Source organism: Pholcus phalangioides, unplaced genomic scaffold (assembly GCF_987345545.1).
Source record: "Pholcus phalangioides strain wild (caught in Gottingen) unplaced genomic scaffold, Ppha-v1.0 ptg000008l_1, whole genome shotgun sequence".
NCBI lineage: Eukaryota > Metazoa > Arthropoda > Arachnida > Araneae > Pholcidae > Pholcus > Pholcus phalangioides.
Genome location: NW_028301601.1, coordinates 22,416,009 through 22,443,955, shown reverse-complemented (window position 1 = coordinate 22,443,955; position 27,947 = coordinate 22,416,009). Strand labels below are relative to the sequence as shown.

General features: G+C 33.9%; 1 protein-coding gene across 1 annotated transcript; it reads right to left on the bottom strand.

Moving 5' to 3' along the window:
* Window positions 1-228: 228 nt before the first annotated feature.
* On the bottom strand, window positions 229-26,563 carry LOC149084008 (uncharacterized). Its single transcript, XM_089235437.1, has 13 exons — window positions 26,413-26,563; window positions 18,414-18,577; window positions 18,188-18,272; window positions 17,147-17,237; window positions 16,021-16,104; window positions 15,398-15,471; window positions 14,571-14,659; window positions 7,666-7,715; window positions 7,078-7,133; window positions 6,160-6,202; window positions 4,722-4,763; window positions 2,842-2,915; window positions 229-2,074 (listed from the first exon to the last, which is right to left on the bottom strand). Exons 1-13 carry the CDS (start codon window positions 26,444-26,446, stop codon window positions 273-275), a joined length of 2,688 nt encoding a protein of 895 aa, XP_089091563.1. The 5' UTR covers window positions 26,447-26,563; the 3' UTR covers window positions 229-272.
* Window positions 26,564-27,947: the final 1,384 nt, after the last annotated feature.

Sequence of the window (27,947 nt, the reverse complement as noted above, 5' to 3'; positions counted from 1 at the left end):
TTAAGCACCCCATTTGACATTTTGTGTTTTAACTTCTTTTTATATGACTATACAATAGTTTATTTTATACAAAATTACTAATCTATGTCAAAATAGAAATGGTTAAATGTGACACTTTACCTATTAAGTTCATAAAAATTCTTGCAAAAGCATTATGTTGAAAGCAATTAAGATGAATACGTACAACATCTATCAATATAATCAATGAATTTGAGTCTATATATAATGAGTGAAAAATGCATTAAAAAAATAATGATAACATAGTATTCTTCTTAAAGCTCCTCCATTTTCAATTCAAAGTTCAGGAAATTTTCTGATGTATCACAATGCATTGATTGATCTGGAATATCACAGTAGAGAGACATGAAATTTTCATAGTTTTGACAGGGATTGCTAATGACTGGCCGCTCTTCTCCAGCACTAAAAAAATCCAGAAATTCAACCAAATTATTGGTAGGCGATTTCTTGCCCACAAAGTCGGCTGGTTGAGCAGCAGAATGCCCTGGAACTGAACTACACAGAAACGGATCTTCTTTTCTTATCACAGGAGATGAAAACATGCTCAAGTCAATAAACTCATCTAATTCAGAAGGAAATTGAATGTTATCTGTAGCTTCTTGGCTACTTAAGCTGGGATACAATGGTTCTGCAATGTTATCCATGTTCATCAGATTAACATGGGATAAACTTGAATATTCATCAAATGGCTCTTCTTTGATGTTTAAAAATCTACCATCATCTGCATAATTGGATGAATGCAAAGGTTCAATAGGTGGGTCTTCATCATTGATTCCAAAGTAACATTTAGAGCTTGGGTCTGATAAAACTTGTGTGTGGGACTGCAAAACTTTGTGATCAAAAGTATTTTCTGAAAGAGACAAGCCCCAAGCATTAAAATCAAAAATCTGTGTAAAAACAGGTTTCACATCAACAATAGTTTTGGGATCGGAAAGGAAATCACTTTCAGAGAAAAGTATGTCGTCATAGTCCATCTTTGCTTCTTTCAGACCTGATTGAACAGCATTCATGTCTGGAAGCTTCTCTAAATTGAAAGAGAAATCTCCTTGTGAAAAAGTTATGTCACAATCCATATTACTTTCTTCTGGACATGGTTGTATACTATTTTCACTAGGAATTCTTCCAATAGACACATATGTATTGTTCTCCATACAACTTTCATCATCCAACTTTTCCAAATGGGAAGAATTAGCAGCTGAGAAATCATTATAAAGTGAAAACAAACCAGATTTCACCCTACTTGTGTTCTCGTATTGCAGATCATGAAACTTGTGTTTCTCATTGGCAAGCAAACTTGAAGTTGGTGCATTTTCAACCTTATGAAATGGCAATGAAGTTTTTGAGATTTTATTGCTTGGTTGAGATGGCTTAAAATTTGTACAAGAACATTTCTTTTTAGACCTTACAGAAGCTATATTTTCATTAATTATTTCAGTTTCTTGACTTTTTATATACTGACTAGATTCACAGGGTATTTGATGAAGTGTTTCACCAGGCAAAATAGGAGCAATCTGAGCTGTGCTTTTCTCACAGGATAATGGAACAGACATTGGATGAGAATTTAGTATGCCATTTTGACAACAGATGTGTGAACTGCTGATATTTACTGTTTTGCACTTAGATGCAGTTTCATTGGAAGTGCATATTGAATAATTATTGTGTCTATTTTCATTATTGTTCACTTCATCATTCATATGAATATCTTCAACAAAATTAGTTTCAGAGGACTTGGAAAAGTTATTCATATTCACTATTTTAGGTCCAGAGCTTTCGAGAGACATTACAGAGAGGCCTAAAGTTTTATCACCTGTATCTTTTTCCTTCTTTTTCTTACACATCGGCATGAAATCATGATAAAAAGGATGAGCCATGGTTTCTTTTTTATTATTATTTGCAAAATGAAGTTTTTTGTGACATGCTGGACGAGTGGTAGGTTTTACCATCGAATTGGCTTCCTCTTTGTATCTTAAAAGACCATCAGCTATATTTTTAACATTTGCTTTATTCTTTGCATTTGCTAAAAATGGTTTGACACCAAGTTTCTCTCCAGAATTTTCTGCAATTTAAAAAATTAAATTTAAATAATTATAGCATAAACCAAGATGCTCGTTTTTCACACTAAATTACCATATAACAGTGAGAAAGCATTATGAAATAGGTTTTAAACTCAAATAAAGGATTAATAACTGGACCTATATATCCTAACTTATTATTAAAAAAACTAAATTCTTCACACCTTTTACATCATAGAAACATAGATATGAACAGATACATGCATAGAATTTCATGCAACTCTATTAAAATATTACATAGAAGTATTTTATATAATTTATTGATCCATGAAGTTTGCAAACTACCTCATGAATGCCAATTTTAACCATTAAACTACTCCCATCATGAATAGATAATGGGCATAATTGAAGACTGAATCAGCAACTAAGCTACAAAACGCATTACTCTTGTTATTGAGTCTACTCAATAGCAAATGGTATTGCAACTATGATAAACAGAGGAAATGTTTTTTTTTAAATATAGAAAAAACAAATTTTTTGTGGACAAATTTGTGTTAGAATTTGAATAAATTTTCAGCTGCTTGCTCAAGTTGGTAAAAATATATTTTCAACTCCCTATTCATATTCATCAAAAAATATTTGGACTATAAAAAATAACCATTTAAAATTGCAAACAACAAGCTTAATATTTTAAAATTAATAGTATGCATTCGTATTTATATCAAATATAAAATTTCATAAATTTTCCATCATCATAACAGAAAGAGGGAAAAAGTATCATTTGAAATTACATTAATATCAAAAACATTACCTGTAGGAGATGACTCTATACTATGAACATCAAGTATTGCCTCAGAATCAATATTCATAGTAGCCAGTGGTTTTCTAAACCAAAAATATATATACACGAGTTAAAAAAAAAAAATTCCAAATTTCTAAACAATAAAAACACAAACACATATAAAAATAACTACATATTTAATAAAGAAGGATTGTAGTGACAGCATCCACCGTGAGATGACGTTCTCACTGAATAGAAAGGCATGCTTGCATAGATGCAAGAGACACATATTTGTGGCTCCATTAATCATTTAATAAATGTATTTAATGCCTTTATATTGTTAGGGAAGCATTTGTGATTTATCGTCACATGCTCCCTACAAGATTTATTAACTATCTTCAAACTAAAATTAATTTAGCAATTTTGTGTATTTAATTCAACATTTAAGAATGGAACAATATTACTAATAAAAAAAAATCAACTGATTTTATCCTTGAACAAAAAACTTTATTTTCTATCTAGGATATGAATTCTGATAATTTATAAAGTTTATACTGAAAAAATCAATTCAAATAAGTTACCCTCTATGCAATTTTTTTTTCTCAAAACTGCAAAAATTATTAACTATCATGGAAAAATTGCCAGTGAAGGGGAAATAATTTAAATTAAAACTTGCAACACAGCAAATTAATGAAGTATATCCGCAGGGAATTGCAATTTATTCCATGAAAGAAGTGAATATTTGTATTTCCACTTATGAATTTACAGTAAAATAGAAAAAATTAAAAATTAGAAAGGTCCAGTAAAATGTGTTATATGATCATAGGTAGGTATCCTTTTATGTCTAAGTCAGTTTTTTAAAATATACACTTTTAAAGTACATAACAATATGGAATATCTAGATGACATAAATAAAATTTGAATATAAAAAAAATACTAATCAAATTTTTTTTGCTCCCTATTCATATTTTTAAAATTTATTCAATTTGAAACAGTAAATAGAAGTAAATATCAGATACTATAGATAAATGTAAATGAAGAAACACGATAAAAGTACAAGAATGAAAATTATGCTCATGTGTTGCATGTAATTTTTATTTTTTCAACAGAAATTATGTTATTGGAAACATCAACAGAAATTAAATGAAGTATATCAATGAACTGCATCACAATACATTAAAATATGTTAACAGTATCTGACTGGAAACAATTGTCAAATTTTTTATCAGATTTTTTTTTTTTCTGAAACATCATTGATGCCACCAATGGCAAAACTTTGATAGCACTAGCATCATAGTATGTATGACCATTGGCGTACACAAAGGGGGGTTTTAGGTTCTAACCCCCCCCCCCCTCAAGTCGAGATTATAGTCTTATTTTGCCGGAAAAAACGTAAACCCCCCCCCTCCCCACCCTTGAGAAGAAAAAAAATTGAAAACCTCAGCCTTGAGAAAATTCTGTGTATGCCTATGTGCATGACTATATGACTATACTGTTAAACTTCATTCACAGCCAAAGAAAATGTTCTCATATTCTCCACAGTTTAGGGATCAAATTAAAATGGCCTAACATTTATTAATGGATCATTACTTTCACATATTTTGTTCTAGTTAGAGGTGAGATACAATTACAGATTTATGTTTTGCTTTGATATAGCTATATAAACCAAATGCATTAGATCCAGTCTTCAAGATAATTTGATGGCAAAAAATGATTTGATAATCATTAAATAATATTTTAGTAATAAAAGTTATTTCATATTATAAAAACTAAATCACTTCAAAAAGTATTTCAATGCCATAACTTGTAGGATGTGTGTGTGAGAATAAAAAAAATATTATTAATCTGATAATTTTTTCAATAAAAAGAAAAAAAGAGGCTTATTGACATAAATTGCACAAATATTTTACCTTTTACCATTTGCCTTCTCACCAACTTGTTTTCGCTTAACCCTAAAAATAAGAGAAAAGTACTGAATGAAATATTTTCAGATTTTTTTGGGTGAATACTCATAAAACCTTGAGATTTATAATACAAATACAGTCCATTAGTATGATATGTGATAAATTATCAAGCAAAGTTCTTGTTTGAGTACCTATAAAACACATGAAATTAGTAATGCAATCACATAGTGAACCAAGAATTGTTTCAGAAGTATCCATATCATGAGTGGCAATGAGTGATCTTGCATTAACAATGATCAAATTTAAATTTAGCAAGTTTAACTGTACATACTGTACATAAAAATTCTGGAGTCTCGATCTAATTCACAGAGGAGTGTATGAAATAAAGTAATACAAAAACTGAAAGCTACACAGTAAAAAATAAAGTTTTGAATTAAAAAAAAAAATGTCATTAATATAAATCATTACTAAATTTGGTTTTATTCAATTATCAATTATAGCATCATCCTCTGGGGTGGCGATTACAAGACAAATCTACAACCTATTTGTTCTATTCAAAACAGATGTTTCAAAACTATTTACAGTGCTCGCTCTCAAATCTCAATTCATAGAAATTTATATCTACTCCCCATAAGACATAACATCATCTACCAAATCATACTCTACATATATCATAATAAATCAATATGCACTCAAACAACAGAGTTTATATCACTGAGAAAACCAAACAAAATTTACTGCATACCCTCATTTAGAAAAGAAATATTAGCAAACACACATTTTTACTACCTTGCTCCTAAACTATTTAATGCTTTAACGTTGGTTATACAGAATTTATCAAGGTTTGCATCATTTAAAAAATCACTTTTTGAATTTCTAATAGCAATAGACGATATTGATGTATATTTTCAATTATATAAGAAGCAAATTATATTATTATTAATATGCCTGTAGTTGCCTGATACCATTTTTTATTGTATCAAATGCTACAGTTTTGTGAACAAGTATTTTCAATTTGTTACAAAAATTTATCAAATCATTTTTTTATTTAACTTTATTTTTTATTATAACTTCTGTGTTATTTTTTTCTTTGTTTCTTTCATCTGTAGTTTTTTGATTAGTTGCTCTGTACAGGCTTAGGCCTCTAGACGACAAACATAGAGATTTGACTGTTTTATGTGTTATTTAACTTTGGAAACAAATAAATTTGAAATTTGAAAAAAAAAATTAATAAATTAAAAACCATGACTAAAAAAAATTGTCTTGCTATAAATAGTCGAATAAAAAGCATGAAAAAGGTGAAACACAAAAGAACTATGCCAATAACCTTATCATTGTGAAAATTAAATGAGATAGTAAGAATTTAGATCAAATATGAATCATATTAAATTTTAAAAAATGTTAATTATTCATATTTATGTGAATTTTCTTTATGAACACATACCTTCTTTTCTGTTTGATACCAGCATTCTCTTTCTCATCATTTTCTAAAGAAAAAATTCAAAAACGTTAACAAACATGTGCAAAAAAAAATTAATCACAAATACTATTATTTTCCTAGGGAATTTCTAATGAGTTTGTGCATGTAGAAAGTTTTGTGTGTGTATATGTGTGGCCCTAAGGTGTTCTTGATATCCAAGTTATGCATGTTTCATTTTCCAGAAGTGCTGTCATGAATTACTCATATTAGAAAATGGCTACATAGCTTGAATTCAACTAACAGAAAATGTCTGGAACAAACTATAAAAAAAAGAAGTGAAATTGCAATGTCAATAACTACTCATAGAATGCTTTGAAGCACCAATACAAATATTTTAGTCACCATGGTGCCTGAATTTGTCATGCTCCTGTTACTTGGAGAAAATATAAAATGCACAAAAACCAAATTAAATCACAAATAACAGTTATACTATAAAAATCCCTAAATAGTAATTTTGGATATGATTAATAAAATTAAGATATAAATTAAAAAAGCAAGTTAAGTGAAATATCTGTTTGTAAAACAAAATTTTCATATCGAGCATATGAGTTTAGATAAACCACAAGTCCCACTAGCTGCAGTGTTAATATGCTACACCCAGATTCTTCTCTGACATTTTTTTAATTATTCCACAGTAATATAAAGTGGGTTTAGAGGCATTCAGACAAAAACTCAAGTTTCTCTACTTTGCCCTCTCATAGCTCTGCTTCCTTGTCAACTATAACAGTTATTCTGGAAACTATGCGGAAAAATCCAGTTGTAATAGATAACTCATTTTATTGCATATAGGTTAAGAATAATTATACCCTCAGGAACTTTGCAAAATCCTGTATATGCAGTAAGTGCAAGAAATATAAGCACATACAAAAGAGAAGTTCTTACCATTTTCCTTGTTTTTCTTCTTTGCTCTTCTTTTGCATATTATGTCAACATGTTTCCTATATATATTATGCGAAAACATATTTAAGTCATCATACAGTATTTATAAATACACATATGTAAATTTGAATCATGATATACTTTATATCCTTCCTTAATATATTTAATGAAACTTTAATGTTTGGAATTTATAGAAGCATATCTGCAAACATATGAAAGAGGGTCATTATGCCCTGAAAAAGTCAAAAGAAGCATTATTTTGGACTTTTTCATTTGGGTAAAAACTTTTTAACTTCTAAAAAATTTTTCTGGTGCCTAGATTTACCCATTTATTCTGCAATCTGTGCCAGGCCCTGATATAAATACATTAATAAAAGTTTATTTATGTGTAAATATATGCGTGAGAGAAATTTTACAGGTAAAGAAACATTAAAATTGCAATACCCATTTATTTTCTGATGGACAAACTCATTAATTTAAAGAGATTGATGAACAGCATTAGAGATATGTCATGTTTGGACTTCCCATCATGCAATATTCAAAACATAAAAAAAGGAATACATAAATCAAATTTTCAAGCACAATACTTACACAGGTGTCTTTTCCAGTTCCTTTGCATCTACAGTGGGAATACTTTCGATCTGTAAAATAAACTTATATAATTAGAATCATTTCTATTTATCCATTTCATCTGAAAAACTACTGACTCATTTTATGATAATCAACAAAGAAAGGAATATAAAAATATCAGTCTCATATCAGTTTTCAAAGTTCAAGCTTCATGAAACCAGTTTCATATGATATCTGCCAAATGACTAAAAGAATTGTTCTTCATAAGCTGGTCTGTGAGAATTTTCTCTAAACCATGAAACATTTCAACCATTTCATATAGCCGGTGCATAATTTTAGATTCATTTAAATAGAATACCATCTCTATATTGGTTTTTATTTTTATAACAGATATCAGTAGATCATCTGTGTATAATTTTTTCCGTTTATTTTTAGCAGGTCAGCAAATTATTTCACCCATTTATACCAGTCCGAAGAAGTAAAGAACTCTCACTAAGAGGATGATGAAGGCCCAAAGGATCATCACATTTTTTTTGCGATTGAATGATATTTTCACAGCAACTGCAACTGAAGAACTGGGTGTGGGTCATAATCCCGACAGACGAAATCCCGACAGGTCAAAATCCCGACAGGGTCGAAATCCCGACAAGTCAAAATCCCGACACGGTCAGAATCCCGACAGGGTCGAAATCCCGACAAGTCGAAATCCCGACAGGGTCAAATTCCCGACACGGTCAAAATCCCGACACGGTCGAATTTAAAAATTCAATTTCGCCGTATAAGCCGCACTTCGCGATTTCTGTCGGGATTTGAATTTCTCGCGGCGAGGGGCGTTGGGGCGCCGATGAGAATGATAAATTGCGATCAAATAAATTTTTTAAATTTTAATTTCGCCGTATAAGCCGCACTTCGCGATTTCTGTCGGGATTTGAATTTCTCGTGGCGAGGAGCGTGGGGGCGCCGGTGAGAATGATGAATTGCGATCAAATAAAATTTTTAAATTTTAATTTCGCCGTATAAGCCGCACTTCGCGATTTCTGTCGGGATTTGAATTTCTCGCGGCGAGGGGCGTTGGGGCGCCGATGAGAATGATAAATTGCGATGAAATAAATTTTTCAAATTTTAATTTCGCCGTATAAGCCGCACTTCGCGATTTCTGTCGGGATTTGAATTTCTTGCGGCAAGGGGCCTTGGGGTGCCGATGAGAATGATAAATTGCGATCAAATAAATTTTTTAAATTTTAATTTCGCCGTATAAGCCGCACTTCGCGATTTCTGTCGGGATTTGAATTTCTCGTGGCGAGGAGCGTGGGGGCGCCGGTGAGAATGATGAATTGCGATCAAATAAAATTTTTAAATTTTAATTTCGCCGTATAAGCCGCACTTCGCGATTTCTGTCGGGATTTGAATTTCTTGCGGCAAGGGGCCTTGGGGTGACGATGAGAATGATAAATTGCGATCAAATAAATTTTTTAAATTTTAATTTCGCCGTATAAGCCGCACTTCGCGATTTCTGTCGGGATTTGAATTTCTTGCGGCAAGGGGCGTTGGGGTGACGATGAGAATGATAAATTGCGATGAAATAAATTTTTCAAATTTTAATTTCGCCGTATAAGCCGCACTTCGCGATTTCTGTCGGGATTTGAATTTCTCGCGGCGAGGGGCGTTGGGGCGCCGATGAGAATGATAAATTGCGATGAAATAAATTTTTCAAATTTTAATTTCGCCGTATAAGCCGCACTTCGCGATTTCTGTCGGGATTTGAATTTCTTGCGGCAAGGGGCCTTGGGGTGCCGATGAGAATGATAAATTGCGATCAAATAAATTTTTTAAATTTTAATTTCGCCGTATAAGCCGCACTTCGCGATTTCTGTCGGGATTTGAATTTCTCGCGGCGAGGGGCGTTGGGGCGCGGATGAGAATGATAAATTGCGATGAAATAAATTTTTCAAATTTTAATTTCGCCGTATAAGCCGCACTTCGCGATTTCTGTCGGGATTTGAATTTCTCGCGGCGAGGGGCGTTGGGGCGCCGATGAGAATGATAAATTGCGATGAAATAAATTTTTCAAATTTTAATTTCGCCGTATAAGCCGCACTTCGCGATTTCTGTCGGGATTTGAATTTCTCGTGGCGAGGAGCGTGGGGGCGCCGGTGAGAATGATGAATTGCGATCAAATAAAATTTTTAAATTTTAATTTCGCCGTATAAGCCGCACTTCGCGATTTCTGTCGGGATTTGAATTTCTTGCGGCAAGGGGCGTTGGGGTGACGATGAGAATGATAAATTGCGATCAAATAAATTTTTTAAATTTTAATTTCGCCGTATAAGCCGCACTTCGCGATTTCTGTCGGGATTTGAATTTCTTGCGGCAAGGGGCGTTGGGGTGACGATGAGAATGATAAATTGCGATGAAATAAATTTTTCAAATTTTAATTTCGCCGTATAAGCCGCACTTCGCGATTTCTGTCGGGATTTGAATTTCTTGCGGCAAGGGGCGTTGGGGTGACGATGAGAATGATAAATTGCGATGAAATAAATTTTTCAAATTTTAATTTCGCCGTATAAGCCGCACTTCGCGATTTCTGTCGGGATTTGAATTTCTTGCGGCAAGGGGCGTTGGGGTGACGATGAGAATGATAAATTGCGATGAAATAAATTTTTCAAATTTTAATTTCGCCGTATAAGCCGCACTTCGCGATTTCTGTCGGGATTTGAATTTCTTGCGGCAAGGGGCGTTGGGGTGACGATGAGAATGATAAATTGCTATCAAATAAATTTTCAAATTTCAATTTCGCCGTATAAGCCGCACTTCGCGATTTCTGCCGGGATTTGACTTTCTCGCGATTAAGGGCGTTGGGGCGACGATGAGAATGATGAATTGCGATCAAATAAAATTTTCAAATTTTAATTTTGTCGCATAAGCCGCACGTCGTGATTTCTGTCGGGATTTGAATTTCTCTCGGCGAGGGGCGTTGGGGCGACGATGAGAATAGTGAATTGCGATCAAATAAAATTTTCAAATTTTAATTTCGCCGTATAAGCCGCACTTCGCGATTTCTGTCGGGATTTGACTTTCTCGCGATTAAGGGCGTTGGGGCGACGATGAGAATGATGAATTGCTATCAAATAAATTTTCAAACTTTAATTTCGCCGTATAAGCCGCACTTCGCGATTTCTGTCGGGATTTCCGTTTGTCGCTGCAAGTGGTTTGTGGCGCATACCATGATCAATGGAGATCAATAATTTGGAAATTCATTTACTTTTCCAACTTGGCGAAAAGCAAAGGATTCAGGGTTGCCTTTTTCTGGCATTTATCGATTTTTCTATCCTCCACAAACACTGCTGTTCCTTATTATTTTCTTTCAGAATTTTCGAAATTCTTTCTCGCTCAAGTTTCAAATAGACTTAAATTGTCAAATGATATTGCACAAAGTTAGACCGTTTCATGAAGATCTTAATTTAAAATTTTCAAGGTTTTCGAAAGCAATGTAATAGTAGAGAAATATTTTTATTCATATGTATAAAATTACATGTCTTGACAGCTTAATTCACTGATTCATCGCCGAGCCGCAACCATTGAAGGTCAGGCCCGTATCTAGAAATTCCATTCGGGGGGGACCGGATCCCCAATTCCCCCCTTCTCACTACGAAGTTATAAACATAAAATTCTGTCAATAGTTTTATTTTATACTGTTGAGACTCCCAAAAAAATTTCTTAAAATTCTATCTCTAAGTTGGTCTTAAGGCTTTGAAGAGAGTATGCAAATTGTGTGGTAGTGTAGTTGCATACAGGGTGTCCTTTAAGAGTTAGTACGGCCATTGTCTTCTCAACCATCCGTGGTAGAGATGATTTCAGTTTGAAAAAATGCTCAAAAGGCGTTCAAAAATTACCCTGTACCAGTTTTGAGAGTGAAAACACAGTGTGTAACAAAATAAAAAAATATAAATTTTTAAAACTTCTAATTATAAAGTGACTGCACCGTATCTCCTGAGACCAACAAAAAAAATCTAAGTTGACAAGTACAATGTTCGCCGAGATATTTGAATTCAAAATTCGAAGGAAAGGTGGAAAGGACAGCATAAATTTGGGGAAGGAGCGTTGTCGATTAGTTTTTGCTGTCTTTTCATAACTTTTCTCCAGTTTTCGAATTCAAATATCTTAGCGAATATTGCACTGAGAAACATGCAATTTTTCTGTTGGCATCAGGAGAGACAATGCAACAACTTTCAAATTGGAAGTTAAAGGACGGGAAATCAAAGAAAAATTTAGATTTTTTTGTTTTGAGCCACACACACTGTATTTTCCGAGGATGATATCACTTTCCGCTATCTATACGAAGGTTTCAACGGTTGGCTGATGCGAGATGAAGTTAGGAAGGAAAAATTCACCTGTGCTCTTGCTAGGAATCAAACCCACGTTCTCGAGCTTTCTGGGTGAGCCCACTAGACTACAAAGGCAAAGAATATCAATTTTTCCTTGGAACTTGTATGCGATGAACGGTCGGACCTAACTCAGGCCTCTGGAATCACGAAGTGCGGCTTATACGGCGAAATTAAAATTTGAAAAATTTATTTGATCGCAATTTATCATTCTCATCGTCACCCCAACGCCCCTTGCCGCAAGAAATTCAAATCCCGACAGAAATCACGAAGTGCGGTTTATACGGCGAAATTAAAATTTGAAAAATTTATTTGATCGCAATTTATCATTCTCATCGTCACCCCAACGCCCTTCATCGCGAGAAATTCAAATCCCGACAGAAATCGCGAAGTGCGGCTTATACGGCGAAATTAAAATTTGAAAAATTTATTTGATCACAATTTATCATTCTCATCGGCGCCCGCACGCCCCTCACCGCGAGAAATTCAAATCCCGACAGAAATCACGAAGTGCGGCTTATACGGCGAAATTGAATTTTTAAATTGGACAGTGTCGGGATTTTGACCGTGTCGGGATTTCGACCCTGTCGGGATTCTGACCGTGTCGGGATTTTGACTTGTCAGGATTTCGACCCTGTCGGGATTTTGACCTGTCGGGATTTCGACCCTGTCGGGATTTTGACCTGTCGGGATTTCGTCTGTCGGGATTGTGAACGGAACCCTGAAGAACTATAGAAAATGTGGCAACCTCAACTTTCAATCCACTTATCCTTATTCACACATAAAGAGAATTTTTAAAGAAACGGGCTGGTTGTTTTGTAGTTTATGAGAGATCAAAAGCAGCTGAAAAAACAAGGTTGTGTGTTACAGATATGTGCTAAACGTGAAAAAATTTGAAGTTTTGTAACTTTGCCAATAGATTCAACTGGTTACATCATAAATTCTAAACCTCTTGATCTACCATAGTAGAATTACCACCTGTTATACTAAAAAATGACTAATTTTCATTGATTGGTTAACAAATTTCAAAATAATTTCATAACAATAAAAAAATGTATAAATCTCAAAATTTTCCCCAGAATTATGAGGAATTTTTGGGTCAGAAACTTAAACAATAAATAACTTACAAGATATACAGAAGACTGGATGTTGTGAAGATATTTATTATTTGAGATGTTAATTTTTTAAGGAAGGAAAAAACTCATCTCTGCCTCGACCGGGAGTCGAACCCGGGTCCCTCGATTGCCGGACGAGTGCTCTGCCACTAAGCTACAGAGGAGATAGAGATTTTCCTTCGCTAGAGCGTATATGTGCCGAACGGCACTTAGGCCGGACGAGCACTCATCCGGCAATCGAGGGACCTGGGTTTGACTCCCGGAAGAGGCAGAGATGAGTTTTTTCCTTCCTTAAAAAATTAACATCTCAAATAATAAATATCTTCACAACATCCAGTCTTCTGTATATCTTGTATTAACAAGTGGAGAGCGACATTCATGTCATAAATAAATTACTTACAAAGTTAGATTTTTATTCTAAAAACTTTAAATACTATATGCAGTGAAAATCCTGCACAATTGTACCGTACATAATGATATCATTTCCTGATTGAGGCACACTTATCATTATAGCTGTTTATGTATGTATGATTATATATAAATAAGTCCTGTATACCGATACTTTTCTCCGGTCATAAGAGTTTCACACTTTTTGTATTATATATATATATACATTTTTGCAATTTTCTAAGCTAGTGGTTCCCAAATTTTGAGTTGCTGTGGCAGAGATGATGAAATTAAAACATGTACTTATTTCCTACAATATTCATAAACTATTTAGTTAAATAAGAAACAATAATTCAAATTCATAATATAATCACGCTCTCCCTGTTACAGCATAACCAGTGTTATCCGAAAAAATAATTTTAAAGAGTAATTTTACTCCTCCCAAAATTTTAAGGGGAAATTTTGTGAAAAGCAAGGAATTTTTAAATGAAAACGAGAAAATAACCCTATTAAAAAAATACCTAAAATCTGAAGGAATATTTTCACTCCTCAACGAAATTTGGAGGAGTAAAATTGAATTTCAATGAATGAATCATGCATGTAGATGCATATATGCATATTGGCAAACACTGGATGGGACCATGTTCTGACTTAATCATCATGGAAAATTCTGATGCGCACGCGAAGGGTGCAGTGAACCGAAAAAAAAAAAGAAGAAAAAAAGGGAACAACTGTTCTAAGCTGTTTTCAGTATATTTTATGATTTTTTAAAATCGAAATTATAAAAAGAAAAATGTTTTCTTCAGCAGTAAAGGATAAAGGGCAGGCGTTCTCAAACTGGTGTCTCGGTATACTGCCCAACCTTTGCCTTGGATGCTGTGCAGTGACAATTATGATAAAGGTTCTTTGAAATGATTCTTTGTTAGATTGTTTTGCGGATAAGCATTGATTTATGATAGGGCTCACAGGTGAAAAAGTTTGAGAACCCCTGATATTAGGCACGAAATGAAAAAAGAGAATTGGAAGAAAATTTCGTACATACCGCCTCATTAATAGTATTGTAAGCATCTGGAGGTGTACTTGAAATTTCCAAAATAGCCTCAATAGAGTCAGAATCTTCTTCTATATCCCCTTAAGAAAGCAATCAAAATGAACATGTCATTGATGGCAAGAAAGATATTGAAATAATAAGGGAGAAAGCGAATAGAACAGTAAAATGAAGACTCGTAAACAAGACAAATCACATAAACACAATTAAGGATAATGCAAGAGGTTTTTTTCTGGATATTATGTCGACGTGAACATGGAAAGAAAAATCTACTAGCCTCTGCCAAGAATCTAGCCCTGGTTCCCCTGCAGTCCAGGCAAGCATGTTATCTATATTCTCAATTCCATAAATATTCCTTATATAACATGTACTGTGGTGTGACAAGTTGAAGTAAACTTTTTTTCTATGGAAAAAATTCTTTCTTTCATGTATTGTGCAGAGAAAAATGCAAATAATATTTGTATCTAGCACATAATCTGCTCGCTGTAGTTGCAGACTGGGGACCATATGCTGAAGTTAAGAGAGGCTGCTAAGACACTGCTTCAGCACGTCACAGCATAGTGCACTTTACATAAGAAAAGCAAAGTTGTGTCTCTCATGGTGTATATAGGTAGTGTGCTTGCCAAAATTGCAAGAGGCCCAGGGATTGATTTCTAGCAGAGATCAGTAGAGAGAGACTTTTCTTTCTGAGTTCACCTCAGCGTAACATCCAGAAAAAGTCTCTTCTTTTCATATATTAGGTTGAGAAAAACCATCCCATTCTTGCAAATTAATGATAATATTATTGAGTTCATTGGAGAAACATGTCACTATATTCTCACCTGGTAGTTCAAAATCAAAATCTATATCATCTTCTATCAAGAACTCATGGGCCAATTCTTTCCTTTTTTTATTTCTGTAACAAAAACATATTAGCAGCGTATAAAGTGAATTAATTGTATCATGAATGAAATTGCTTCACAATTTGGGTTAGGTAACTGTAAAAAATATGTTATACCTTTGGGAATTCTTTATTCAAAATATTCAAATCATATAGCATCATGGATAATAAGCCTTACCTTTTTCAAATATCCCCTATTCTTATAAAAACAATTGAATTATAGAAACCTCAAGTATTAAAAGCCGAAATGGGATAGCATTAATGAGAATTTTCAGAATTTAAATCTGCACTTCTCCACAATATGAATGTATATTAAAAACACTAACAACTAACATAATGAAGTTCTACCTAATCTCCCCCATATGATACCCATAAAAAAATGTTACTCAAAATATAAGATACATTTTTGAAGCTAATGTAACCATAGAAAAAAATTATTTAGTAATGGGACAAGGAGACGGATATGACAAAATCAAACATTTATTACAAAACAATGAATGAATCAAATGAAATGAAACTAATAGAATAATGTCTTTTTAAAAATTTGAAAATGTTTGCATTTACTTTGTTTCCCAGGGCCACAAAGAACCTAATTCATCCTCCTCTTGATCAAGCAACAGCTGATTTTTTTCACTTTCTGAAAGTGTCCTGAAATACAAGTATGAAAGTTCGATTAAACTATATCAGCAAATAAATTAAGTAACACATGAGTGTGTTAGAGTTCATGATATTGCTTAACAGTATAAGGCTTTTATCCTTATATAAATAATCACTTCATTTGAGGACAAAAAAATAACATATTCCTCCTTAAACAACTGTCAATTGCAATCAAAAACTTACTAGAACAAGCTCAATAAGAAAATAATTTGAATTGAAAAATAAATCAAAACAAAATTTATTAAAATGCTTATTATTTGTTTAGAATAAATCTTTATTCATCAACAAATGAAAACTGTTTTTTATATAAATGAGCAAAAATTTCTAAAAATTAAATTGACAACAGCAGAAAAACTAAAACTAATCTGATATGTGTACAACTAATATAATCAAGAAGTTTGAGTGATTTTCACATGTAATTTGTCCATACTCCAAGCACAGAAACTGTTTGCAAATTTTCCATTTGACAACATGCAACCAGTCACAGCTGATTCATAATTTTTATTCGAAAAATTTAGTTCACTAAATTTGTTTTTTTCCCCATGCGTGTAGGTAACTCTCAATGCTTTTTAAAAAATTCTTAATTTAGTCACATCTATAAATTAATTCATTACGTAGGATTTTCACAGTGGGTGCGGTAGCTCAGGTTGACAAGATACTTGCTTAAAGTACCAAAGGATATTTAGAGGTACAATGAATTTGATACCCAATATATCCTTGTCAGAAACTTGCCTGACACAAGGGTACAACAGATATGGCGACACGATCACAGGTAAACATTGCTACTGCAGAGAGTCTCACACAGAGGGGTTAGCGCACCACGTATAAAAAAGGCTGCCATTCGGAATTGACAATAAATTGTAGGTCTCGGTATAATTAGTCGTGTGCAGAAAATGACAGTGGTATGACTAAAATGATCAAATGATTTTCACGGTATAAAAAAATACAATATTGTAAAATATTTGAAAACAGTTTTTTAAAAAAATACATTCTCATAAAATCAGTGCTTAGAGCTGTTTAATAAAAAAATTACCGAATATACTTGTATCTTTCTAAAACTCCAACAAACCACTGACGAATTTGCTGCTTTTCTGGCTCACAACCAGAAGAGTCATCACAATTACCTAATTTTTAAAACAGAATGTAATCAAATAGTTTTTATAAGGTAATTTTCAGAACAATAACAAAAAGGTAGATGTTAAAAAACAGTAAATTTAAAAAATGAAAATAGTCCATGCTCCTTAGGGTACGTATACGTGAGCAAGGGATGCATTGTCCTTGAGAGGTTTGATAGAATTTCCCTTTCACGTGTGCGGCTGTAACAAAATATTTCATCATGAGCGAAATGGAACACACTAGATGGATGCCAAACTTGGAAGGACCTGCTGCTGCCAAATTAAACAAAGGGATTTGCATTATGTCTCTTTGATTTTGTACAGACCAGGCTGCTGTCAGAACAAGGCTCTTCGAATATCGGGGGGGGGAGGCAGACACCCCTTATTCCAATAATACACTTTCTTTTGTGAAGGGGGAATGACCAACTTCCTCTCCCATATCCGAATTTGATTATAGTGCTATTAAAATAAATTTATAACACGTAGAAATCAAAATAATATATGACAAACATTTCATACATGCAGTAATTATGATGGGAGAATTTCACAGAATTTAGGCGATCATGGAGAAGCAAATAAACTCAAAGTTTCATTCACACAAGTTACAGACATCTTCAGGAGACAATGATCAAGTGATGACAATCATTGCCTCATGAAGATGCCTCTCACTTGTGCGGGCAAAACATTGAAATAAATTAATTACTCATTCACAATGACCAAACAGGGCAGTCTTAAGATTATCATGGGCCCCTGGGCCAAATGATTTTCCTGAGGCTCCACCTGGTAAATTCTCAAATATTTCATACAGATCTCATTTTTGAGAGACTCTTTCTTCTCTTGAGGCTGTAGGAGCATTCGTGGTCAGCCCAAGTATTAGGATGGCCCTGTGAAAACCCTTCCACAATAGTACTAAAAATGGTTGCAAATGTTTGATATGTTTTGATTCTGAATTACTATACCTCTCCTGTACTTTTTCTTTAGCAGTTGAGCAACTTCCTCTTCTAAATCCATCATCTGATTATGAATACACATCAGAATATCACACTACAATTGGGAGGAAGAGGAAAAATATTCAATCATCTTTATGCATCCTTTCATTGAGTGGTAATTCACATTTGTAATGAATCAAAAATGTGATTATATTAAGCATACATGATAACTTTACCAATAGTACAAAACATATACCTTTGACAATTTTTTTTTAGGTAGGATATACTCGGGACGGAGACAAGATTGAAGCAACTTATATTCATTTGTAACAGCCTGCCTCCACTGAGCATCTGATCGCAAGCGCTTGTACTTATACATATCATTCTTACTGAGACTCTTCCCCTCATCAAGAGCACCCTCTACAATACAAGAAATCAGTAAATTAAATATATAGATAGGCTACACTGAAGAAACCATAATATATATATATATATTATATTATGTTACAAGTAAATACTGGAGTAACATATTATTCATAAAGCACATTATTCAAGGTGGACACATCACAATTTGGAAACTTTATTTACAGGGTTTTGAACAAGAGAAAAACTCCATCAGCTTAGATAAGGGTCATTCCATTTCAAATCACCCGGCAAAATGCCAAAATGACACCCATAGTCTCCGATTTCAATGATTTTTTTTTTATTTGTTGCATTTACCATCCTTATTAACCGTATGAAATATTATGTGCATATCTCTAAAACTTTTTGAGAAAAAAAATGTTGAAATTTATCAAAAACTGATGCAGATGACATTTCCGAGGCTCAATTTTTAAGCGGCATTGTTTGAGAAAATAAATCATAACTTTTTCAATTTTCAATATATTCAAGTGAAATTTTCACTAAAGTGTTCACAAAAACATACAGAATATGAATAAAAATAATTCATACACTTACATTTGAAATTTACATGCAAAAAAATTATGTAAACTTTGTTTTTGTGGGATTTTTTGTTAGAAAAAATACAATTTTTCAAACGTATTTTTAGACCAGAGGCACAGCAGTTACCAAAACAACTTTTATTTTAAATTTCTCCTAAATATATGAAGTAAAATACTGGAGAAAAAAAATAATGGTTTTTTGACCGTTAATATGTTTATTCTGGCTCGCAACACAAAATTCATCGAAATAAGACTGGATCGTTCCGATTTCAAATCATTCAACTAGATACTGAAATGCAACCCATCATCCCAGATTCCAATTATTATTTTTTATTTATTGCTTCTACCATGCTTGTTGACCATGCAAAGTTTCATGTACATATCTCAAAAACATTTTCAGAAAAAAAATGTTTTCTAACCTCACGAATGACGTCTCTTAGGCTAACCCCATTCAAGCAATATTATTTGTGAAAATATATCATAACTTTGCAGATTTTCAATATATTCAAATGAAATAATTTCCACTAAAATGCTCACAAAAAAATGTAGATTATGACTAGGAAAAAAAATTTAAACCTTTGCATTAAAAAATTAGATTGCAAAAAAATCGTTGAAATTTAATTTTTGATTCTTTTTAGAATAAAAACACAATGGCTCACCTTTGCTTTTTCATTTACAAAAGCTCTCCTGTTTTTCTCACGGCATATTCAGTGACATTGAACTCTTTTTTTTTTCCTTGTTCCCATTTCTTAAAGCAGGGGCCAGAGTTAAAATTTGCCCCTGTTGTGATGGGTAAATTGAGTCTTATTTCTAATTAACTTTATCAAAATATTCATCTTTTCTTTCTGTTTAATATCTTCATTATGGTAAGTGTGCTTTGAGATTCATTTTCTGGTAATTCTTCAAAAACTTTACAAACATTTGATTTTAAAGTGTTGTAAGCAGATGCAACTTTTCTTTTGGCATTGTTTGACTTGCACTGTGGAGCTACCCTATGAAGTTTAATTGGTGACTCTTCTATGTTCTGTAGAGATGAATTTATTTCTTCAAGTGCTTCTTGTTTAATAATTGACATTTTTCCAAGTTATTTCTCTACATTACTATCACTGTTCATCTCTTCACAGTATTCAGTTTCTTCATTTAATTTATTGTTGTTTATATTCACTGTCTCTACAGGCATGGCATATTTTTCGCCCTGGAATTGATTTTGTACAACCGTTTATTTCATTTATACATGAAAAATACAAGTTTACTATCCTTAAACCTTTTGTTATTTTTTTTCTTATGACATTTTAAAGGATTAAAGCATGCTTCCGGATATATTTCATACTTTGAGAAAAAAGCTCTATAATGCTTAAACACACAGTAGATAAATGTTCAGAACTTGCTCCACTCCTCAATATTGATGTCCGATGGGTCCAATGATGTAATGGGTAACAGATTTTACACTTTTGCATAACACTTTTTATGACAGTCAGATCCAGTTTTTTTTCCAACACTATAAATTTCAAGTGTCTTTTCTGACATTTTCCTTTATTTCCAAAATGATATAAAATATTTAGCTCAAATGGAAATTGTGTTATCATAAGAAAAATTTGCTAACCCTGGAGTAGGCTACTTTAAGGAGCACATTCTCTGTCTTCAGCAAGATCATAATTGAGACTTGCATCATTGGATAGGGGGGGGGGCCAGTTTAGTTCCAACACTTTTGTTTTAGTTTTCACAATGAAGCAGCAGCAGTGACTTTATCATCACCTGCTGGGATGATAAAGTCTTATAATTAAATAAGACACCAGCTGCCCTCTGAAGGACAAAGACCAGTGTGCCATAGTTCATATCTTCACAGAAGCTATTATTATTTTTTACAATCATCATCACAACAAGAAACATCACATCTTATATATCACCACCAGGCATTATATACATTAGGTTTTCAATTCTACTCTCTTCCATCTGCCTCAGCTACAACAATTAGGTTGTATCTGATAATTTCATTCTTTGTGATTTAATGCCTCATATTCTGGCTTTTTATCAGCAATTTTAAATTATTTCTTGGGAAAAATATATAGAGGCTTGTGTTAAATATTATAATGTAGATTTTTTTCACACAAGTATAACCATTTCATATTTATCATATACATTAAATATATGTTTATTAAAATATATGCTGTAAAAATCAAAGTAATTAAAAAAAAATTTAACACTGTTGTGGTAAAATAACTTTATAATTAATCATGTTAAAAAACTTCAAAAATTAATCTATATATATGATTAATATTATCTGGATTTATCAAATACAAAATAATTCTTTATGCAAAAATATATCAGATTGCAAAAGTTTGTCTTTGTTGCATCATAAGAAATATTTATGGATCAATTAAAAGTGAAATTAATTATTTGGAATTTGAACACTTCTAAGATTCTGAACATGAAGGTTTAATTTGAAAAATTATTTTATTCCCCCAAAACCTTTTTTTTTCACCAACTCCCATTTGACACATTACATTAACATTTCTAATTATTTCATGAATTCATTTAATCCTAGAATTTTAAAATTTATTAATTGTTTTGAATTATTGCATTAACTACTCATGAAACTTAATTTAATGAATATTGTAATAAATGTATAAGCGTACATGAAAAATAAAATATAAATTTCTTTTTACTAAGCATGAATCATTATATTAATTCAAAATGTACAAATATAATTAATGTAGTCATATAAGTACAATTGTTTTGTTACTCAAATGTATTAACTGTCAAAATAATGTTTACTTTTCTAGTCTTCTTAATATATTAATAGGATTAAATTTATATAAAATTGAAAATTCATGCTGTGCATCCAAAAAAAAGTGTTTAAAAAATTGTGTTAAAAATAAAAATAAAAATAACAAAAAAATTAAATTTAAATGACTTTTTCCCTCTAAGGTTTACATTTTTTCTATTCATAATCTGCATTTTTTTGTGAGCATTTTAATGGAAATTTCATTTGCATATACTGAAAATCTGCAAAGTTATGATATATTTTCACAAATAATATTGCTTGAATGGGGTTAGCCTAAGAGACGTCATTCGTGAGGTTAGAAAACATTTTTTTTCTCAAAAAGTTTCAGAGATATGTACATGAAACTTTGCATGGTCAACAAGCATGGTAGAAGCAATAAATAAAAAATAATAATTGGAATCTGGGATGATGGGTTGCATTTCAGTATCTAGTTGAATGATTTGAAATCTGAACGACCCAGTCTTATTTCGATGAATTTTGTGTTGCGAGCCAGAATAAACATATTAACGGTCAAAAAACCATTATTTTTTTTCTCCAGCATTTTACTTCATATATTTATGAGAAATTTAAAATAAAATTTGTTTCGGTAACTGGTGTGCCTCTGGTCTAAAAATACGTTTGAAAAATTGTATTTTTTCTAACGAAAAATTCCACAAAAACAAAGTTTACATAATTTTTTTGCATGTAAATTTCAAATGTAAGTGTATGAATTATTTTTATTCATATTCTGTATGTTTTTGTGAACACTTTAGTGAAAATTTCACTTGAATATATTGAAAATTGAAAAAGTTATGATTTATTTTCTCAAACAATGCCGCTTAAAAATTGAGCCTCGGAAATGTCATCTGCATCAGTTTTTGATAAATTTCAACATTTTTTTTCTCAAAAAGTTTTAGAGATATGCAAATAATATTTCACACGGTTAATAAGGATGGTAAATGCAACAAATAAAAAAAAAATCATTGAAATCTGAGACTATGGGTGTCATGGCTGGGTGATTTGACATGGAATGACCCATAATCCAATATTATCAATTCTTGAGATGGAAGTTCTGTGCCATTAATTAAGTTTTTACAGCAGATTTTTGCTAAGTGAATTATGAGGATTGATTCAAATGAAAAAGTGATGAGAGACAAAATATGCATTTCAATTAAAAGTAATTGCTTTTGACCTAAAGGCAAGAATTACCAAGTTTTGCAAGTTGGCGAATGCCTTTCTGGAAGATCATGGGGCCGTGAGAGCAACCAATTTTTTTTCACACAATGACATTCACTTCAGTGTGAGAAGGGTACATTTTTGCAATCAACTATATATATATAGGGGTAGTATCAGAACACCATTTCGCAAAGAGACTTTCTTCTAAACCATTCACAACCTCGGTCAACCACCATTAAGGCAATTTACTACCATTTTACCAAGAGATTTTAGGTGAGTTGTGCTGAACAACACAGCACTGAGTGTAGTGTTATATGTGTTCTCATCAATCTTCTAAACCAAATGCTGTGTCTTCATGTATATAGGTGTCATGGGTACGCAGCTTTTAGTGGGAGCCACTGTGGTGGTCGAGTGGTCATAGTGACAGACTCGCATCATGAGGATCTAGGTTCAAACCCCACTGTCGCCGGCTGAAGTTGGTTTTCTGCGGTTCCCAACTTCGAGGCTTGAATGCAAGCAGATCTCCCTGATAAAAAGTCTCACTGCAGTGAGCAACAGGCATACAACGTTACAATTATTCATTCATTACACTTCATTCACTATGACTTGAGGAAAAACTTAGTTTAAAAAATTGATTGCAGACGGCAGTACTACACATAACAAACATTACACAGAAACAAACTTAACGGAAGGTTCACTATACATACACACACATTCCCACATGTACCAATTCGTTAGAAGTTCTGTAGAGGAATATGGATGAGGTGCATGTCCGGTTTAGTAGTAGTAGCTTGTAGTGGGAAAATATTTGCAAAGGGGAAAGTCAATTCAAAATATGGAATAGATCATTGGGGTGGGGAAGATAGGGTCCACTCCTTGAAATGCTAGAAAAAGGCTGATTTTTATGAGATAACATGGTTAAGTCTATCGTTCTGCCATTTTGGTTCCTGAGGAACATAAGTTATACCCCCTTTGAAAGAAATTTTTAGCAACTGCTTCCGATACAAAAACCATATAAAATTAACTTCATCGGATCATTGTATCATGGAGACTGCCCTGCTGGGCTACCCCCACCCCAGTCTGACGTTATGGATCTGCATTGCTATACGGAGGGGTCAACATGAAGAAAATATTGGCCAGTCTGAAAGTTGCCAATAGTCCCATACAGAGCCTGAGTGGTGCCATGGTAAGATACTCGTCTTCAACTATGAAGATTACCATCAAGGTCCATGGGTTCGAATCCGGGCATAGAAAATGTTAGAAGCAAGTTCTTTACCTACCGAGCCTGGGGCTACCACCGATGGATGGAACCTTCATTTCCCACCCAACTCCTCTGGTTGGAAATTACTATATGGCGATATATGACCGGAGTTGGTGTGCGGTAAAGTAGTAGTCCCATACATAGCCTGAGTGGCATGGTGGTAAGATGCTTGTCTTCCCCCACGAAGGTTGCCATTAGGTCCCAGGTTTCAACCAGGGGGGAAATATAGATAAATATAGATAACAAGAAATTTTCCCAATGAGCTTGAAGTGAACATTGATAGATGGTGCCTTCATTTCCAACCCAAATAGTTAATGGCAGTAAACTGCAAAATAGTGATATGGCCAGAGTTAGTTTGTGGTGAAGTCGTACTCCCATATACAGTAGACCTGCTTAAAACAAACATTTTTCTGCTTAGTAAGACTCATTTTCATGGTCTCCCAACTCTTACTAATGCTCATTGAGATTTCCAGTTTAAGGCGTTTTCCCACTTACATATTTTCATGACTGTTTTTTGAGAAATCTTGTAAGTGAGGTCGACTGTATACAGGATGTAAGTGTGTACACAGGAGGAGGGGGGTGTGTGTTACATTCTATATTTATTAACTACTCTGGTCCCTCTTAAAATTTATTGGGAAGGCTCAAACTGCCAGGGCCCCCAGATTCTGGCTGCTATGCAAGATCTTCAGAGGAGTGTTATCATTAAGTGGCTGTCAAACTATGCTCCTGTGAGCCCTTGAGTTGACATGGCCATGAGAAAGCAATAACTGAAAACAAGGATTTACTGTCACGGTTTAGTAGTCAGTGGCATCATAATGCATTGGCATGGCCCGGCATAAGTGTTAAGTTAAGATGAATAGAATAGCTCCATATATTATGGGGAGGGGGTTGCAAATCCAATATTCCTGTAGCCATTGCAAAAATAGTGGTAAATACTAAGGAGTGTCCTGCCAATAGACAAAGTTTACGCCTAAGCTGCAAAGGGGGTCTCACGTGCACGGAAGCATGATAAAGCGATCTGTTAGAAATTTTTCAGAGTAAGCATATAAACTTGTTGGCAGATATTTCAAGTGAAGGGGGGGATGGAACTATGATGCTCTTGAGGCGGTCCTACCTCTAGTGTCGTCTTAACGCATGGATGAGCTTGACTCATTGTCTCGCCACCTCCTCAAGTGCAGAAGGAGGGTCTCATAACGACGAGATTGGGTTGAAATTCTCTTGTGTAAACATGCCAACTTGTAGGCAGGTATTTCTAGTCAAGGCAGGGAGGGCTTCAGAAAAATCACTTTGCCTATGATGCTCTTAAGACAGTCTTGTCTGCCTCTGTTCTGGCACTAGGGATGCCATACCATCTCAATTATTTTAACTTTTCTGAAAATATCGGAGGTGAAATTTCCGGATCCCCCCAGGTGTACCTCCAGTTCACTTAAGTGGCATGTGGTGTATTTTCAGATCATTCAAGTGACCAGTGGCACGTTTTCAGATCACTTGAGTGGTTCACATCACACTTAAGAGGCTCACGACACATTCACAATTCATGTGCACGTGGCCCACTGCATTTTATAGATGGCACATTTCCAGATCACTTAAATTACCTGCGGCACAGTTTTAGGCAACTCAAGTGGCCCGTGGCACACTTTCTTTCATCTTCAGATCACATGAGTGACTTGCACCACATTTCCTCAAGTGGTCAGCAAAACATTTCAGAATCAATGAAGTGGTCCACACTCTTCAAAACATTGAACACCTTTTTTGAATCATCCGCTATACTTGAGCCAATGAAACATCCGACCAGGGACCCACCAAAGATCGCAGCCCAGGGGCGCCTACAGCAGGATGTGGGGGGGGGGGGAGGGGAGTATGAGGGACACCAGACCCTTGCGATACCCTAACCTAGAGTTTTAAAAGTCCTATAATAAAGGAATAATTTACCCTTAAAGCCGTGAACAAATGGTAAAAATCGATTTGAATCAAAAAAAAAGAAAAAAGAAACATGTTTATTAATGAACGCGTAATGCATAATGAAGGAAAATCCCCGATGCTATTTAAATGCCGTAATTAATAATTCCTGGAATTATGATAATTCAAGCAAACACGTGGAAAAATTACTCACGAAGCTCTTGATATTTATTACGCTTAGGCTTCATGATGGAAATTCGTTTGAGTCAGTTGAAAGGATGAGGATATCGTGAAGAGATGATCCAAAACTGCGCTCCTCGCCATCAATGCTGTTTACTTTCAAGAAAACGCGGGAACAAAAATCACCAAGAAGAAGGAATTCAATCGAATTGTCGTCTGCTTTTCTTCGATTACGATTGAGATAACCATATTTTACCACGACTAAGCTGACCATATTTCCTCGAGAGAAATACGGGACATTGCGTTTCCAAATACGGGAAAATACGGGACTTTGCCAATTTTCACCAAAAACAACGCCAAATTCAAACAAAGTTGCCAAATATTGTTGAAATTAAGGAAAAATCACAATGGCGGGAAATGATGCAAATTGCAGTGAATTACAATGTATTCCACGAAAGACAAACGTTCAAGGCAAATGTGGGAGATTAATATTCTCATATATAGTTGTAATTATCGTAAAATAATTTATGAGTTGAAAAATAATGTCAATCTTTGACTTCAATAAGGAATAAAAATTCAAGTTGGCTTCGTGTAAAATACGGGAAAAACCGGGACACTTTTGCCAAAAAGTCGGGACGGCCAAGAAAACAGAAAATAACGGGACTGTCCCGGGAAATACGGGACGTATGGTCACCCTATATATAGATGTAATTATCATAAAATAATTTATGAGTTGAAAAATAATGTCAATCTTTGACTTCAATAAAGAATAAAAATTTAACTAGGCTTCGTGTAAAATACGGGAAAAACCGGGACACTTTTGTCGAAAAGTCGGGACGGCCAAAAAAACAGAAAATACCGGGATTGTCCCGGGAAATACGGGACGTATGGTCACCCTAACCACGACGAAAACAGTTCATATCAATTATCATCAATCTGACCATACTTCCCGGAGGGGGGAAAAAAAAAAAAAAAATGAAAAATTGGAATCTCAAATGCGGGAATCGCTAAAATAGATGTCAAAGGTGGGCGAAGTTGTCAATTATTGCTTAAATCGCCGAGGAGCGAAATTAAACGCTGCTGTAAACAAGGCCGCAACTGGGACGAGGGGCAGGAGGGGGGGGGGCTGAGCGGGCTACAGCCCAGGGCAACAAATTCGGAGGGGTGGCGAATTTTGGAGTATAGAAAGAGGGGGAGAGAAAAACTTTTTTTTTAATTTTTTTGACGTTCCGTAAACGTGTGGAAGTGCCATGTGTCATTTCTATCGTAAATAATATACAATTATTAAACCATATTATGTTTATTTTTTGTTTTTCTTACACACAGACTGTCGTTCAAGTAAAAAAAAACATGATTTTATAACCTTCCTATTTACAGTATTATTCACCGCCTACCCACAGTATATAGTATTGTCACAAGTAGAGGTGGGAGGGTGAGTAGGCGTCCAGCGAAGCAAAACAGCACTCATTTCATATTACTGAAGGTGTTGAAAAAAAGACGAGTTCAGCCGACATCCCGTAAAGAAGGGGGAGGGAGTATCTTCTTTGGAAGGTGGTGGTGCAGTGGTCA

Excerpts from the sequence above, each read along its gene's own strand:
- LOC149084008 (XM_089235437.1), bottom strand. The coding sequence starts at position 26,446 with ATGAAGCCTAAGCGTAATAAATATCAAGAGCTTC. Across the intron at positions 14,660-15,397 it reads TTTTGATTTTGAACTACCAG|GGGATATAGAAGAAGATTCT; the intron begins GTGAGAATATAG and ends TGCTTTCTTAAG. Across the intron at positions 2,075-2,841 it reads TATAGAGTCATCTCCTACAG|AAAATTCTGGAGAGAAACTT; the intron begins GTAATGTTTTTG and ends TTTAAATTGCAG.